The following is a 16,597-nucleotide window of genomic DNA, read 5'->3' as shown; positions in this document are numbered from 1 at the left end:
CCAGAATAGGCAAATCTATAGAGACAGAAAATAGATTAGAAGTTGCTACGGGATGAGACTGCGGGAGGGGTGGAGGGTAGAAGTGGGGGAAGGGAGCATGAAGTTACTTTTAGGAGGGACATAAATGTTCTAAAATTAAATTGTGGTGATGGTTCTGCAACTCTGCAATATAGTAAAAATTACTGAACTGAACTCTTTAAATGAGTAAATTATACAGTATGTGAATTATATCCCAATAAAGCTATCAAAAGCAAAGGAAAACTCTGCCCTGTGGCTGATGAATAATTACATCATGAAATATGTGTTCATTTTCTTTTGATGTAGAGATGTGACAATGGGATTATCTTATCTAGTATCTACATACCACCTTCTGCATAAATTAATTTTTCTTTAAAGATTTCCTTACTAGGTGGATATTTACTAATGTAGTTACATAACAAAGCACCATATTTTATTCCATGGCTTAACACAAAAATAGATGATAGAACTCATTCTAGAAAATATCAAAGAATGGCAATACTATCACATATCTCAGCTGGCTGCATTTCTAAACCAGTGCTCGTACATGGTGACTCTAAGAAAATTCTCCCACTCTGATTAGAATCAAAAGCTAAGAACTCTGGAGTAACAATGTGACTGGGAAATAGGATGGGTATGGGTAGAGAGAGCCAGAACTTTTCTCCCTCCCCCTAAAGAGAAGCATCAGCAGAAACCATCAGGCCCATGGATTTTTATGGGGCCACAGTGCTAGGAGGCATCATTTTTAGGATAATAAAGAAAAAGCTTAAAGATCTGACTTCCACCACACATGTTCTTTCTTTGAACTTTTATGTCCTAAAAGTCCCAGCCTTTGAACAGTCTCATTTGGATGAATTCATCCATATAGCTGGTATGGTAAGCCAGACTTATCACAGTTAACTACCCAGGTAGGGTTGGTATACCAACTGAATCACAATCTCTGGGGGCAGTTCTAGGCATTGATATTTTTTTTCTAGCTCCCCAATTGATACCTATGTACTACCAGAGTTAAGAAAAGAAATACTCTCCTTTTTATATGGCTGTAGAGCAACTTTCAGTCTACTTATTAGACTCTATTTCAGTCTACTTATTAGACTCTAGTATATGAGACAGATACATTTCATTATTAACTCACATACTGCAAGGGTACATTTATTTTTTAAGAAAAGTTGTTTTTTAATTTCCCTTAAGTAAAAGGCACATATCACCTATTCCTTAATATATGTTTTATATATATATATATATATATATATGTAATATATACATACATATAATACACACACACACACACACACACACTACAGAGAAAGAAACAATATACAGGAATATACAATTGGCCCAGAAACATTATATACATATAATTAGATTCAGTAAGTATCTTGCATTCATTTTAAATGAGTGGGTAGGGGATCCCTGGGTAGCGCAGTGGTTTGGCGCCTGCCTTTGGCCCAGGGCGCGATCTTGGAGACCCTGGATCGAATCCCACATCGGGCTCCCGGTGCATGGAGCCTGCTTCTCCCTCCGCCTATGTCTCTGCCTCTCTCTCTCTCTCTCTCTGTGACTATCATAAATAAATAAATAAATAAATAAATAAATAAATAAATAAATAATTAAAAAAATAAATAAAAATAAATGAGTGGGTATTCTATACAATTTAAAAAATACGTTAAACACAAAATTTTTGATTTGCAAAGTAAAATTTTTAAAGGATAACTATTGATACAAATAAATACAACAAACATAGCAAATGAACAATGAATCCTCAATTTTTACTTTATAAACACTGGAAATATATGAGGGAAATGTGAATACCACAAGCAAATCTTCCTTCATGATGTCTGATCATTATAAACAACATAATACCTTTTTTTGTAAAATCCTGATGGTAATAATGGGAAGAAGAAATTATGCTAGGTCCACCAAATAAAGAGGACACAACTTAAATATTTTACTATTAAGAATAATATAATGCTAGACTGTGCATATATTTTAAAACTAAATTAATAATATTAATGATACCCATTGACACCTTTCTACACTTATGGAACCATGCTAATATATTCTTTTTGTGCATTATCTCATTTAATATTCACAATATTGACAAATAGATGCCATTACTATACATCATTCTACAGAAGAGGAAACTGTGGTTCAGAGAGGCTAAATTGTTTGCCCAAGTCCACTCTGATTATAAGTGAAAGAACCACAATTTAACTTCTGTCTGCCAGAATCCAGAGCCCATGCTCATAATCAACTGTAGTTAAGTCTCAAAACATTTACTTGCAATTAAAAGTATCCTCATTTTACAGTTTAAAAAAACAGGCTCAGAGAAGCTAGATAACATGCCCAAGACCAACAAGCCAATATGTGCAAGACAGTTGAACACTATCACCAGGAATGTGTCATATGAGCTTAGTTTTAAAAAAGTGAAAATGAAAAATCCTTAAAGTAGTAATAAGCCGCTTGTTGAATACATTTGGGGACACCTGGGTGATTCAGTTGGTGAAGCATCTGCCTTCACCTCAGTTCATCATCCCAGAATCCTGGGATCAAGCCTGGCATGGTGGTCTCACTGGGCTCCCTGCTCAGCAGGGTGCCTGCTTCTCTCCCTCTGCCCTTCCCCGTCCCGCCCCCCCCACCCAACACACACACACACACCATGCCCATGATCGCTAGCTCTCTCTCTTTCTCTCTCAAACAAATAAATAAAATCTTAAAAAAAAAAAAACATTCCGATTCTGCATGGCATAACAATGTGTACTCAGACAATGATCACACAATTTTACATCGTTAGCAAGATCATGATAGCTCTCACCCACAGATTTATTAAACCCCAACAATGGGTTAGACATTTTCAAATGTGAACCAAGGAGATGTGTGATGAAAATAACTAGAGAACAAAGAAGACTTGTGTTTGAGCCAAAAAAAAAAAGAAGAAGAAGACGAAGAAAGAAAAGAAAAAAAAAGAGTTAAAGATTTGGCTAGATCATAAACCTCATATTTTAAGAGAAAAATAATTATAGAATATTAAGGGGAAAATATAAAACATTAATACAGGAATTTTCCATGCTGTTTTCTGGTTCGAACAAAATGAAATATGATCCTTAGAAAATATAATACCAAATTTTTATCCTAGACATATAAATATGATTCCAAAGGCCAGGTATGAACAACTGCTCTGCCTTAGTTGCCTGGAATAGATGGTCACGCATCATGCACATACTCAAGGTAGCCACATCTTCATTCACTTGGAACGGATGGAAAAATTTTCTCAATTAACAGGATTTATTATGATGGAAACTTGCATGGCTATATATCTTGGCTGCTGTTGTTATAAAAGGCTGTAAGAAGAGATTTATAGCAAAATTTGTATAGAAACTGTCAGACATAATCAGGAAGTCATTGTGTCTGCTGTATAAGTCCAGCTGATTTTATGCAACACACGAGGGTTGTTCATGCTTTCTCATGCTCTTATAATGGCAATAAGAAAGAGAGTTAAGACTTAGTCATTCACAAATATAGCAAATTCCACTAAGGAAGGAGAATTTTCCAGTAATGTCATGCCATCATTTTATGATGGCTATTATTACACATGAAAGCCTAAAAACTGCATGGGTAAGAAAGGTGATTTACTTATAGCAATAACTAGTAGTTGGGGAGGGAGTGGGAATTAGTATGAGCAATGTTATCTAGTTTAAGTATAGGATTTCTTTTTGCAATTTATAGTGTGCTCCTGAATTATTATGTGTGTGTGTCTGAACAGTATCAGTAGATACATAAAAAGAGGTTTCTCTACACAAAATTCTATAGATCATTCCTGGAACTCTGCAAGGTTGTTTTTTTTTTTTCTTTAAGTGTTTGATTTCTTGCCACTACTGCTTTTCCAGACTCAGAAGTATTAATGAGATAGAGCCTTTGATTGGATAGGGGGGAGGGAGAACTGGGGAAAGACCACCCTTGTTTCCAGTGGCAAGAGTCCAAAAAAATTAGCTTAGGAAACTGTTACAAGATTGGGCTCCCTTCAACTTCTACCAAAGATCCCCACATTTGGGCCACCCGCTGGGTCCAGTGTAAGCGAACACAATTGGTAAAGCCTGGTGCCCTGTCAAGCTCCTCCAAGGACAGCAACCCATAATCTAAGAAAATATAAAGTCCTGTCCAAGTTTTGACTAAGCAAATCGCCAAGATCCACAACTTTTCCTGGCTCCAAGGTCTGGGCAGTGATAAATATTTTCAGCTTAATAACGTGCTGACTGATTACCACACTTTAATCTAAATGCCTTAAGAGGGTTCTACATTTGAGTTCTAGTTCTAAAATTCTACAATGACAGGACTAAAAATCTTAACCAAAACCACATCCTTCACATTTTATTTTTTTTAGGACTATCAATTTGTCACTACTCTACTTTGTGGCTTCTTCATTTAATATTTTCTTGCTATAAATACATCCATTTAAAGCTAATGTTATGGCAGGTAGATGACTAGAAATTCCTCTCAAATATACACATAATTACACATAGAAGAAAGATATTAGCATTCATATGATTCCCCAATATATATATATGATGCATCAATAAACTGGTGACAACAGTGGCAGATGTAATGAAACGTATAATACTGTTTGTACATTACAGTCTAGAACCATGGTACAATACCTTAACTGTGACTGAAGGGATAAGGTCAATTCCCACTTCAACATCAGTAGCTTGCTGTAAACACAGAATTGAGAAGAGAAGGAAGGAAGAATGGTTTCAAATTACATGTCCATCAATGAGTAAACACAATGGGTGCAATATATACTTACCACCAAAGTAGGGAACTAACCATAAAGGACTTATCACTCTAATGACAGACTTTATAAAAGGGTCAATGTGGCTCTCTGAATGCCTTCAACTGGAAAGTCATGAGCTAATAAAAACCTTTTCCAAAAAGGAAAGAAAAGGTCACATATTTTATTGTCAAACTGCTCTCTTGCCAAATTTCCTTAAATGTTGAAACTCATTAATTCTATTAACTCGCTCTTTATATTATATAGAAGAAAGCCTCCTTGTATTTCTTAGATAAGCATTATGCCACCCTTTAAGGTCCTTATATTTTCAACTTGCCAAAGGTATGTTTTATTCTGATTAATAACATATATCTAAGAGATATAACCAATGATATAAAGCTTGAGTGGCCATACACCTAGAAAACAAAATAAAAGTGGAAGTGCATTTACTAACTCATATCATAAACTAGGTCACTCTTTGAACATCAGCTTGGGTTACTTGATCTTACCTCTTAATGAATTCAGAGCACAATATAATAGAGCAAACATTTCCTTGTAAGTTATAATTTATTTATTAGAGTGGTAGATTGAGAGGAAAAAATGCTCACTCTATGACAGAATAAGACCAAGGGGTAACATATTTTCTAATAATGTCCATTATTTGATTAGGGAACAATTAAGATCATAAAATCACTAATTCAACCAATGAATAGATTCATTGTGCTTTTAGTTAACTTATTTGAAATTTTTTTATTAAGAAAAACTAAGCCACTTCTAAGTAACTGGATGACTATAATATACTAGGTATCAGCATACTTAAGATTTGGGAGATACATATTCTATATACAACTTCATAGAAAACCATATATGAACTCTCATCCACCTTTTCAATCCAGAAGGCAGGAGAGCAATGCTTGTCTTATCTATAAAAGGCCTCACTCTAATATAAATTATATTATTTTTTGCACAAAGATGTGTGCTTTCATAATAATGACAAAATAAAACACTAAGCCAGACTTATTGCTCTAGTAGAATCTTAAAACCAGGAAATGGATTTTTACATTTTGCTGTCCACAGATCTAGAAGAGAAACCAAGATCTCCTGTTTCTTGCTCTTTTCAACCCATGTTTAAACACCTAGATACTTCAAGGACAGGAGCCCTTTGGGTTGATAAAATTACAGCCAGAAAGAAACAGCTACACAAAGACACTATGGCACCATAGCCACATAAATCATTGGGCTAGTGTTTTCCAATGGGATGAATATGATATTCTCAGGAATATCCAGAGAAGGAAAAAATAGTAAGACGAGGAAAATGAAGCTGGAAAGAGACACCTAGTTAAGAGGAAAAAGCACTCTGAGTTACCAATAGGGAAATATACATTACAATATAGTGCTATTACACAAGGCCTTTTCCTACAAGATCAAAAGTTGCTAAAGAACAGAAAGGGAATTCCTCGTTCCAAATAGCTTATGTTTAAGAGCACCTAGAAAAAATTATATAAGTTGCCCAAAGGAAAATAAGAATCATTTCCAAGGCAAGAAAATGTGTGTACATTTGTCAGCTAACTAAGCAAAAATGTTCCACTGAGACTACACCCTTCAGGTAGAGTGAGAAATGGTGTGTGCTGAATGGCCAATGTTTTAAACAGTGCCTCTACTATGTGACTCAGCTGAGTGAATGTTTCTTTCATATATATTAATTTTTTTTAAGTATCCCCAACTTACTACATTATGGCAATGTTAACGTGATTTTTATCACAGCTTGGGTTGGCTCTTTATACCAAGATTAATCTTTGAAAACTTAGGACAAGTACTTACTATATTATGCTCTGATACCTAAATATCGAAGTCACTTCCTAAGTAAAATTATATGACATGAACTCAAAATACAGTAAAAACCAGTGAATTTGATCACTTGCCAAAATTGATCAACTTCTGGTTCAGAGATAAACTTAATAATTTTTGCCCAAACTGCAGCCAGTGAGACATAATCAATTATAATCTAAACAAGCTTTTACAGAAAACTAAACAAGGAGACAGGGCAACATGACCAAGGATAGTACCTCATTCATCCTTGTTTCTCACCTCTGTTCATTTATAAAACAAAAATATATTAAGCACTCATTATGTGACAGGCACTAAAGATATGGCAGTGGACAAGACAAACAAATTCTATTATTATTCCCATTTTACAGATAAGAAAAATCAAGACAAGAAAATAAAATATCTTGCCCTGGGCCACACAGATAGAAATGAGGGAAAAATAATTCCTGGCCCAACTGTTTACTGTTAGATAACACACACAAACACCTCCCCTCCCCGTACCTCCCTGCTATACAACCACCATAATGTATTAAAGGCTATAGATTAGCACACCCTGAGCTAGGCCTTTCATAGACATTATCTCATTAAACCTTCAACAAAAATCTCATGGCGTCAGTATTATTCACCTAGACTATGGTTATCTCAATATTCTGATACTGAAAAAGGTTTTCTTTAAAAAAAAAAAAAATGTAGACTCAGAATAATGAGGAAAACTTCTTCTACTGTTGCCCCTTCCTCTTCTTTTTGTAGACCAAAGTCCTGCCTAAGGGACTCCTTACTAAGAGATTGGAAATGTTTTCTCTGGAAAGTAATAAAGAGTAAAAGTTGTTCTCCTCCCTGAAGTTTCTACCTGGGGTCCAAAAATTCAAAACAATACACATATTGATCCCAAATCAGAATCCACCACTATCATGAACCCTTCTAAAGTCTGCAAATACAACTGATGAATTCTTGAACATTACATCAGAAACTAAATATATACTATATGTTGGCTAACTGAAGTAAAATGAAATAAATAAAGTAATTAATTAATAAACAAACAAAGTCAGTGAATATACCTACAGACACTGAATCAACATTAGGAGAAACCATGGCAGAAACTTTCAAATCATCTTCTCTCTCAGTCACGGGCCAAATACCTATAATTTAAAAAGAAAAACAACGTTTAATCATAAGTAAACCTGCTGTATATAGTTGTTTTTTTTAAAAAAAAAAAAAAACCCTGGGTGGCGCAGCAGTTTAGCGCCTGCCTTTGGCCCAGGGCGCGATCCTGGAGACCCGGGATCGAATCCCACGTCAGGCTCCCGGTGCATGGAGCCTGCTTCTCCCTCTGCCTATGTCTCTGCCTCTCTCTCTCTCTCTCTCTGTGTGTGTGACTATCATAAATAAATAAAAAATTTAAAAATAATTTTTTTAAAAATAAAAAAAATAAAAAATAAAAAAGGTCTTTCTATATACCATATATCAAAAAACAATCCCATACTCACAAGTTGAAAAAAAAAATGCATTTCAGAATTAGAACCTAATGATAATTCTTCCCCCACTACAATATTTTAAAGAAAAATTATTTTTCTCCAAAGATATCATCTAAGATGTGTCTCAGTGACTGAGGAGTGTTGGGAACTTCAATCCCCTCTCCTTAACACTATAGGTAGGAGCCCAAACTATACCTTTTTGAAGGTAAGTTGATCAGAACTATCAAAATATAAAATACACCTACTCTATGATCTAACAAGTTCTACTCCTTAGCATTTATCCAATACTCACAGATATGCCCAAAGATCTTCTCTGCTGCTGGTAGTGATTTAAACAAAACCAAAAACAACCTAAGTCTCTTTATTAATAGGGAAATGGCTGACTAGATTATGGTGTATCCACACTGTGCAATGATCTAAAGGCCAAAGCTATAAGAGTGCTATACAACTTTATACAATGATATAAAAAGAACTCCAAGATGTGCCTATTAGTTACAAAAAAGTAGTACAATGCATCTAATATGCACATATTTGTGTAAAAATAACTAAATAAACATTAAATTTTTTTAAAGAATACACACTCTTGATAAAGGTTACCTGGAAATAATCTAGTGGAACTAAGATCTGGGGGTTTTACTTTTTGGTACTCTTAGAATTATTTTTACCATATTCATGTTATTTTCACAACTTAAAATTTCACAATTTAAAAATGTTTATAGTGCATAATGAGATATGATGAACAAGTGACACATATCCTACATAAACAAGAAACAAATAATATGTATGCATATGAGTGACAGACTATTGGCTGCTCATCTGACATCCACTTTCCCCTCCTCCTCCTTTGTGGCAGGGCTATAATTCTGCTGAAGCATTTGCCTTCATCTCAGAATCATTGGATTGGTCAGATCCAATCATGGTGATTTCATTCCCCTGGCCATTTGTTGTTTTAGGCATGAGCGTGAGGCTTAATCCTGGCAGACGTGAGGTGAGGGAAGTTGGGAGTGGGGGGTGCTGGCACATGCTTCTGGTAAAGCTGTTTCCCCATAATAAAAAGGGAGACTTAGGAGAAATCTCTCTTTTCTTCCCTGGAAATCATATTTGCAAATACCTGGAACTGCTGAAATTACCCTGTGACCCTGAGAAGAAACATCCCTCACACACAAGGATGGCTGACTAAAAACATGGAAAGTTCTTGGATGATGCCACAGGAATCTGCCATCTCAGGAAAAGAATTGCCTACAATTGCCATCAGGAATTCCCACCAGGATGGCAATATTCAGTGTAGGAATTTCCATAACTTGCTGAGTGACAGTACAAAAGCCTGCCCATTGCTTACTCAATAACCATTCTTTAACTCTTTACTAAAAGAAGCTCAATTTTATTCTAAGCAACAAAGTACTCTGCTAAAACACTAATTTTCCCATCCTCTTTTGTAAGCTTGGAGTGGCCAGTGAGATGTGAGAAGCTGATCAGGGTGTGGCTTCCAGGAAAGATCCTTAAGGGGGCTGACTCAGCTGCAGATGTGAGGGCAGGAGTTCCAGAAGCCATCCTGGACCAATCCTGGGAGAGGAAGAATTGAGAGTCTCTGATGACAGTAAAACTGCCAAACCAACCCTGGTCTGCCCATTGCTGGACTTCTTTTTCATGAGAAAGAAATAAATCTCTGCCTTGTTGAAGCCACCTTATTTGGGTACTGTGTTATGTGCAGCCAGACATAGCTCTAAACAACACATCTTCTAACAAGGTCACCAAGTACAAATGCTTCTAGTACTCAATGGTAAAGGCAACTTAGTTATCCTAGACATATTTCCAATAGGGTACAGACTTTCACTGATATCCTTCTTTCTTACTGTTCTCTTTCCTTTCTGGAAGACACAACTGTTGAGGCTATCTCAAAATCGTACCCATTCCTTCACACTCCAGGTAGAGAACATGATCAACTAGCTAACTCGTAAGGAAATCCTGCCTTTGAACGTGCCTACCGACAGACATTGTTGTCTACTGGTAACAGAAATGTTCAGTAGGATTCACACTAATGAGTTGAATATGAAAAGCTTTAAAACCCATGAGCCATACAGAAATTATTACTATAATTTCATGCTTACAACATACATTCCTCATATAAGTTACACACATAAAATCAGCTTCAAAAACACTTTTATTACAGTAGATAATATACACCATGTGTACAAAAAATATACCTTTAAATTGGCTTTAAATTTTGCTGAAGCTCTTGCTTTGAAGAAATAAAAAAGCTCTAAGTGCTGAAAATAATCCATAAGACTGTGAACTTATTTTTGTAAGTCACTATACTAAAATAAGTGGCATTTAAATGAATAATGAGGTCATCAAAAAGTTCAGAGTTTTAACTTCTCATAATCTTCTGTAATGAAATGATTTGGTGCCTTTATATAATTACAGGTATCTTAATAAACAAATATACCACAGTTTTATAAGGGTACAGAATACTAAATTTTTTCAATATCTAGTAATAAAATATTTTAAAACTCTATCTTTCTTACAAGTTTCTCTTTGGTTTTTTTTTTTTGGTTGTGTGCATGTGGGTGTGTGGTTTTGTTTTTGTTTTTTTTGTTTTGTTTTGTTTTGTTTTTTTAGGACCAAAACCAAATGATGATGGCAAAAAAGTGGCAGAGAACTTCAAATATTAACTAAAATTTGAGGTTATGTAAATAATGAACTTTGCACCCACGTCTGTCGGCATATCCTACCTTAATTAGAAGTTATTTCAAAATACACAGCAGGATCAAGGTAATGACAACTTTAAAATAGCCCAATCTGTCTTACTCAAGGGCATCATCACTACGGCCACCAAAAAAAACCTTTTAGCTGTGAGGGATTTTTCTGAGAAATCTTTTACACAATTGAGTGTTAATCAAAATATCATTAGCACACTGTTTATGGAAAGAGCAAAATCTCAAAACACAAAATCTAAAGCAAAAAGCCACATTAAATTTATTTAATGAACTCTGGAAATTTCATGTTTCATATGTAGCCACTCTTCTCCAATTATATATTTAAATGACAAAAAGAGACCCATAATTCCATCAATCCCCAAAATAGTATCAAAAAGGGAAAATCTGTATATTGCAATGTGACACATCCAATTTTAACCATTCTCCATTTGACGGGGAGGGAGGTGATAGGGGATTGTGTGCTGATAACAAATAGGTTTTTTGTAATTGGAGGTACTTAAAAGACCTAAGTTTCACTGGTTTACTTTCAAAACTTTGTAAGAGAACGTGTGAGGCCAAGGCATAATAATTTTACTTTAATAATCATATTTTTAAAATATATTATCTAAATTCCTCTGAATCTGTCTTGGTAATGGAGAAATATATAAATCTAGAAAAGCGATTGGATCAGGATTAAGATTGGCTCTGGTGTTTTGGTTGGCTTTTGATGCTCTGCTTCTTTTATTATTCCTACTTGTTTTAACATTTCTCTTATGTGAAAATAGTCCATATTTTTTCTCATTAAAAAAATACTTTTACCTGACTCTGAGAATAAAACTTAAAATAATGTTTTTCACATGTCCAATTCAAACTGCAAGATTGGTGTTTTATTTCACCTTTTAATTTATAATAAAATTATACCCTTGTGAGTCCCAAAGAAAGATAATATTGAGTTGCTCAAAACTCAGAAACTCAAAATATCGTCAGCCTCTAAGTCACTAGAAATCAACAAATTGCAGGCTATACTCCATTTGGATGGCTAATTAACTGCATATCTAAATTATATTACTAAGCTGCAAATGACCACATTTTTAGTAACAAAGTGCACTGCCTTGGTTTCTTTTAAAAGAAGCAACTAAAATGTTTTCAGGGATATTAGAAGTTAACAAATGACGGCTCTAAAGTTTAATGCTCTTCTCAAGTCCTGATACCAATATGCAAAGAATTACTTTGTTCCTTTCTTAGAGTTTAAAGAAAAAAAATTAGATAGCTCTGTCCCTGAAACACACTAACAAAAGCAAATATCTTATTTAGAACATTTTTTGCAGAACCTATAAAATACAAATTAAGGACAAAGACCTTGTATGCTAAAGAGCAACACTGTTTCTACAAGTATGATTTTAATTAAAACTGAAGGAGAAAAATAATACATTCAAAATATTATATACATACAAAATAAAATGAACTTTACAATGAATACCAAAATCAAATCATAAAAAGTTACAAGTGAGATACCTTGTGATTTATTAACATCTTTGATGATTTTCTGAAGTTCTTTCAATTCTATATCAAGTTCATCATAGTGTAGTTCTCTAGATTCAACTTTTGGAGCTTGGAACAAAGAAGGGTCTGTCCCCAGGTATGAACACTGCAAGTGACCATCATCACTCAGAGTGACTATCACTCCCTTTAAATCACTACAATAAGAAAATGAGACATAATTCAAATTTTTAGTAGATTTAGAGTTGACCAACAATATTTTTATTCAATTCAGTTTCAACATGCCATTAAGAAAAGGACCATATAACTATTTCTAAAGTTTTACATCAAAGACTCAATTCAAATGTTTCAAACATGATTTATACTTATATAAGCACTCCCAATGTTAGGATTCATTAGGGGAAGGAAAAAAAAAACCTTAACAATTATTATAATAGCTGTCACTTTGGGGACCTAACTACATGATAAATCATGCTCCAAAAGCTTTTCAAGTACTGCATCATTTAATCTTCACTCCAGCTCCCACTTGGCAGATTCATAATAAGCATGTGAACACTTGTGGAGCTACCATGGATCAAGAGCTGAGCCACAGGCTGGCTAAAGACCATGGCTGAGACACAGGAGCAAAGACAGGACAATTCGGGGAATGGTGGAAAAATGTTAGCAAAGTAAGCCCTGAAAGACCTTGGAATTAACTCCCTGCTCTTTTCCTTTTCTTGTCTCTACCCTGGGGACTTGTGTTTGAGCTCTTTCCCTAAGGCCCCCCACCATGACTTCCTTCACACACCCTCCTACTGCAGCAGCCATGGTCATTCTTGCTCTTCATTTGGAGGGAAAAGTATCCCATTCCCTCATTTCGTAGCTCTCTCTCCATCACTCTTTGAATCCTGATTATCCCTTTTCCTCTCACTTTTTCACTCTTCCTTCTCCCTTAGGCTCCTTTATCTTTTTTTTACCCTAGAAACTAGCCCTATTATATAAATTATAGATTAAACTTAGCATACCATTTTTAAAAGTTGTAAGTTTTCCGGAACTTGCTATAAAGAGTTGAGATGAACATTATTTGCTTCCTCCTTAGCTTACTCAGAAGAAAAAAGAAGTCAACATTGTCATAAGTCATTTTGAGCTGATACATAATGAATTTATTTTTCATTTGTTTTTAATGGCCTTTGATTTAAAAAAAAAAAAGGTTTCTAGCCCCATTCTAAAGATTCAATATTAATCAAAACTTATAGAAAATTTGAGAGAAAAACTTGAAAATGTTGCTATTCATCTAAAAAGAAAAAAACAAGATATAAGGTACATAAGAGTCTAGGTCTTATCAGAATGAGTAAGAAATTTTAAAACTCCCCAACTTTGAGTCATGGCAAGTGGTCAGCTCATTAATCTAGAAGCTTAACTTGGATGAGAGTAGATACTAACTAACATTGTTCAATCTCTCTCCTATAAGGTGGTCCCCAGCATCTACTTTACCAACCTGCCTTCAACACAAGATTCCTTTTTTTTTTTCTTTTTGGAAATTTAGATTTATTTATTTATGTATGATAGACACACAGAGAGAGAGAGAGGCAGAGACAGGAGGAGGGAGAAGCAGGCTCCATGCCGGGAGCCCGATGCGGAACTCGATCCCGGGACTCCAGGACCGTGCCCTGGGCCAAAGGCAGGCGGCAAACCGCTGAGCCACCCAGGGATCCTCTTTTTTGGAAATTTAGATACTATGTATGTATATCCAGTCCTTACATTTGACTTAGAAGCCAAGAAGAGCTTTAATTTTACTTCTATTTCTTCAGGTTCTTGATGCATATAATTTTTTTAAAGTTTTTATTTAAATTCCAGTCAGTTAACATGCATTGTAAATCTAGTTTCAAGTGTACACTATAGTGATTCAATACTTCCATACAACACCCAGTACTCATCTCAGCAGGTACACTCCTTAATCCCCACCACCTATTTACCCACCTTCCCTCTGGACAGAACATTCCTATACACACTTTCTCCAGGACTTACTTTGGCCTGGTCAATGCCACATAACTCTCTGGTATGACTTCAGAGAAACAAAAAATAAACTGATATTACTAATTCAACAGCTAAAAATCTGGGCTAGGAATCAAGGACCTTGGGTTCTAACTCTGATTCTACCCCTATATAGCAGAGTCAACTTAGAGAAGTCTTTCTAAATGTTATCTCTAAAATGAGAAAGTGAAACTAAATGATCTTCTAAGCTTTTTAAGTTCTATTAATTGGTTCTGTTAATCTACTTTAGAAAATAAATACTCCCAAAATAAAATTATTTTCCTAAAATAAAGCGTGAAAAGCAACCCCATTGTACCTCTGGGCTTTACCCTTTCTATGCAGTCTGCTAAAGCCACCTAGTGGCCACAGAAATCCTAACTTCCAGCTCTGACAAGTCCATTCCAACAGGGCAAGCCCTCTCGACTCTGAGTTGTGACTGGTCTGTTCCCCATTCTACCCAACCCCACTAAGGTCTGGAATCTCAATGAGCACTCAGGAAACTCTAGAACACTAAAGACAAGATCTCTGGCTGGCTTCTGAGAGAATGTAGAGATCATCAGGGTTTTTTTTTAATCCAAAAGAGTAGTTCCATTTTTATCTTTGCCCTTTTGAGTGGTCCATAGTATATGAAACCTAGTGTGATCCAGTATCACTCAGTATTCAAATTTATTTGGTCTATGAGTTGGATAACTTATTACTGAATCAGTTTTGTTCCACTGTTTTAGTCAGCAAATGGAAACAATTTAGACACAAGAGATTTATCTAAAAATGTATCTAAACCTATTAAGTTTAAGAAAGAGTTTGAATAGTAGTATTCTTCACATATACACGTATTTCTTCAGATTCTAAAATAATTTAAAAAATAAAAAATAAATTCATTACCAGTGCTCGACCTGTCCAAATACAGAAGGAAAGAAACAGGGTCTTCTTCCCTCACTGGGAGAATTCAAGAAAAGTCACCAGAATGTCTTAACAATAAATTACAAAACTTCAAGCACTTTATTTTTTTTCTTCAGTGTCATCAGAATTACTGCATGCAATTTGACAAAATCACAGAAACTTACATTTCAGTTGATTTCATTTAAGATTACAGTTTATTCCACAGGAACACTATAATAAGCTGTAAAAATTCTAAAATAAATGAGTGGAATTTCTGTCTAAAACATCTATGATGGGACAGGTACTCTAGGCCTAGAGCACTAGATAATAAACAAGTAATATCATCATTTGGTATCTTAATTCAAAGAACAAATTTTAAAATATATATATCATTCCTAAAGCTAAGCCAAATGTAAGTTTGAAGAGAAAAGAAAAAAGATCAAAGTTTTAAAAAATATTTCTAAAGAACATTTTATTTGACAATACTATCCCTTTAAGTTAATGTGTAAGCTTCTGTGGATGATAGAATTTTATGCTGAAAGAAGCCATCAAGTAAATGAAGTACTGAGTACATTATTATATCTTTAGAAGTTAACATTGCCAAAATTAAGGTATCCAGATAATTACTGGTCCTTGAAGCATATCAGCTAACCCAAGGCACAAGAAATGTATTTTATAAAGTACCAAGGTCAAAGATGTTATATTACCTAGGACACATAATAATTTTGTGTATTTAGCAATGGGGCATGAAAATAAACAACAGAGTTTGCTCAGGAATCTGAAAGTAATTGTTTCATCACTCAGTAAACAGATCCCTGCTTAACAATACATTCAAACAAATTTCCAGATGGATTTTAAAGTTAAATTTTAAAATATGAAACTACAAAAATATTTATCTACCCTTGGGATAGAGAGACCTTTTGCTGGAAGAAAGCAATGGAGGAAACTACAAAGGATCACTAAATTAAACAACAAGAAAATTTTAAACTTGTTATATGCTTTAAAAAACATGATAAAAAAGAACAAAAGACAAATTGGGAAAACACTAGCAGCCAACATAAAGTACATAATTTAAGTTGAGCAATATGAAGTTGTGAATATTTAACTGTTTTTGACCTATAAAATCCATCTTGTTTCCTCTAATATGTAAAGAACTCTTATAAATTAAAAAAAACTCTTAAAAATCAATGAAAATGAGACTATATACCAAAAGGCAAAGGTAAAAGGAAATGTAAAATTCACAGTTAAAATAAGTCAACTGATAGATTTTTAAATTTTTCAAAATCAAAGAAATATGTATTTTTAAAAAGCTGTATTTGATTATTTAATACCTTATACAAAAAATGTATTTAATAATCAATCCTCAAGTACATGGAGATAACTCTCGTAGACTTTCAATGGAAATGTAAATTTGTTAAAGA

General features: G+C 34.5%; 1 protein-coding gene across 15 annotated transcripts in view; it reads right to left on the bottom strand.

Annotated features, from left to right (window-relative positions):
- BBS9 (Bardet-Biedl syndrome 9) overlaps positions 1-16,597 on the bottom strand; it is a 432,261-nt gene that overhangs the window by 236,031 nt on the left and 179,633 nt on the right. For all 15 annotated transcript variants that reach the window (XR_005369689.1, XM_038557299.1, XM_038557303.1 and 12 more), the window contains 3 exons: positions 12,300-12,481; positions 7,676-7,752; positions 4,674-4,727 (listed from right to left, as the gene is read on the bottom strand). Coding sequence is in view for 14 of the 15 variants with exons in the window: in XM_038557299.1 (XP_038413227.1) it covers positions 4,674-4,727; positions 7,676-7,752; positions 12,300-12,481 (313 nt within the window). In the remaining variant the exon portion in view is untranslated. The remainder of the gene's footprint in view (positions 1-4,673; positions 4,728-7,675; positions 7,753-12,299; positions 12,482-16,597) is intronic.

The sequence above is a fragment of the Canis lupus genome, chromosome 14, assembly GCF_011100685.1.
Source record: "Canis lupus familiaris isolate Mischka breed German Shepherd chromosome 14, alternate assembly UU_Cfam_GSD_1.0, whole genome shotgun sequence".
In the NCBI taxonomy this organism is placed as follows: Eukaryota; Metazoa; Chordata; class Mammalia; order Carnivora; family Canidae; genus Canis; species Canis lupus.
The sequence above is the reverse complement of the archived record's forward strand: the minus strand, read 5'-3'. Positions and strand labels throughout refer to the sequence as shown.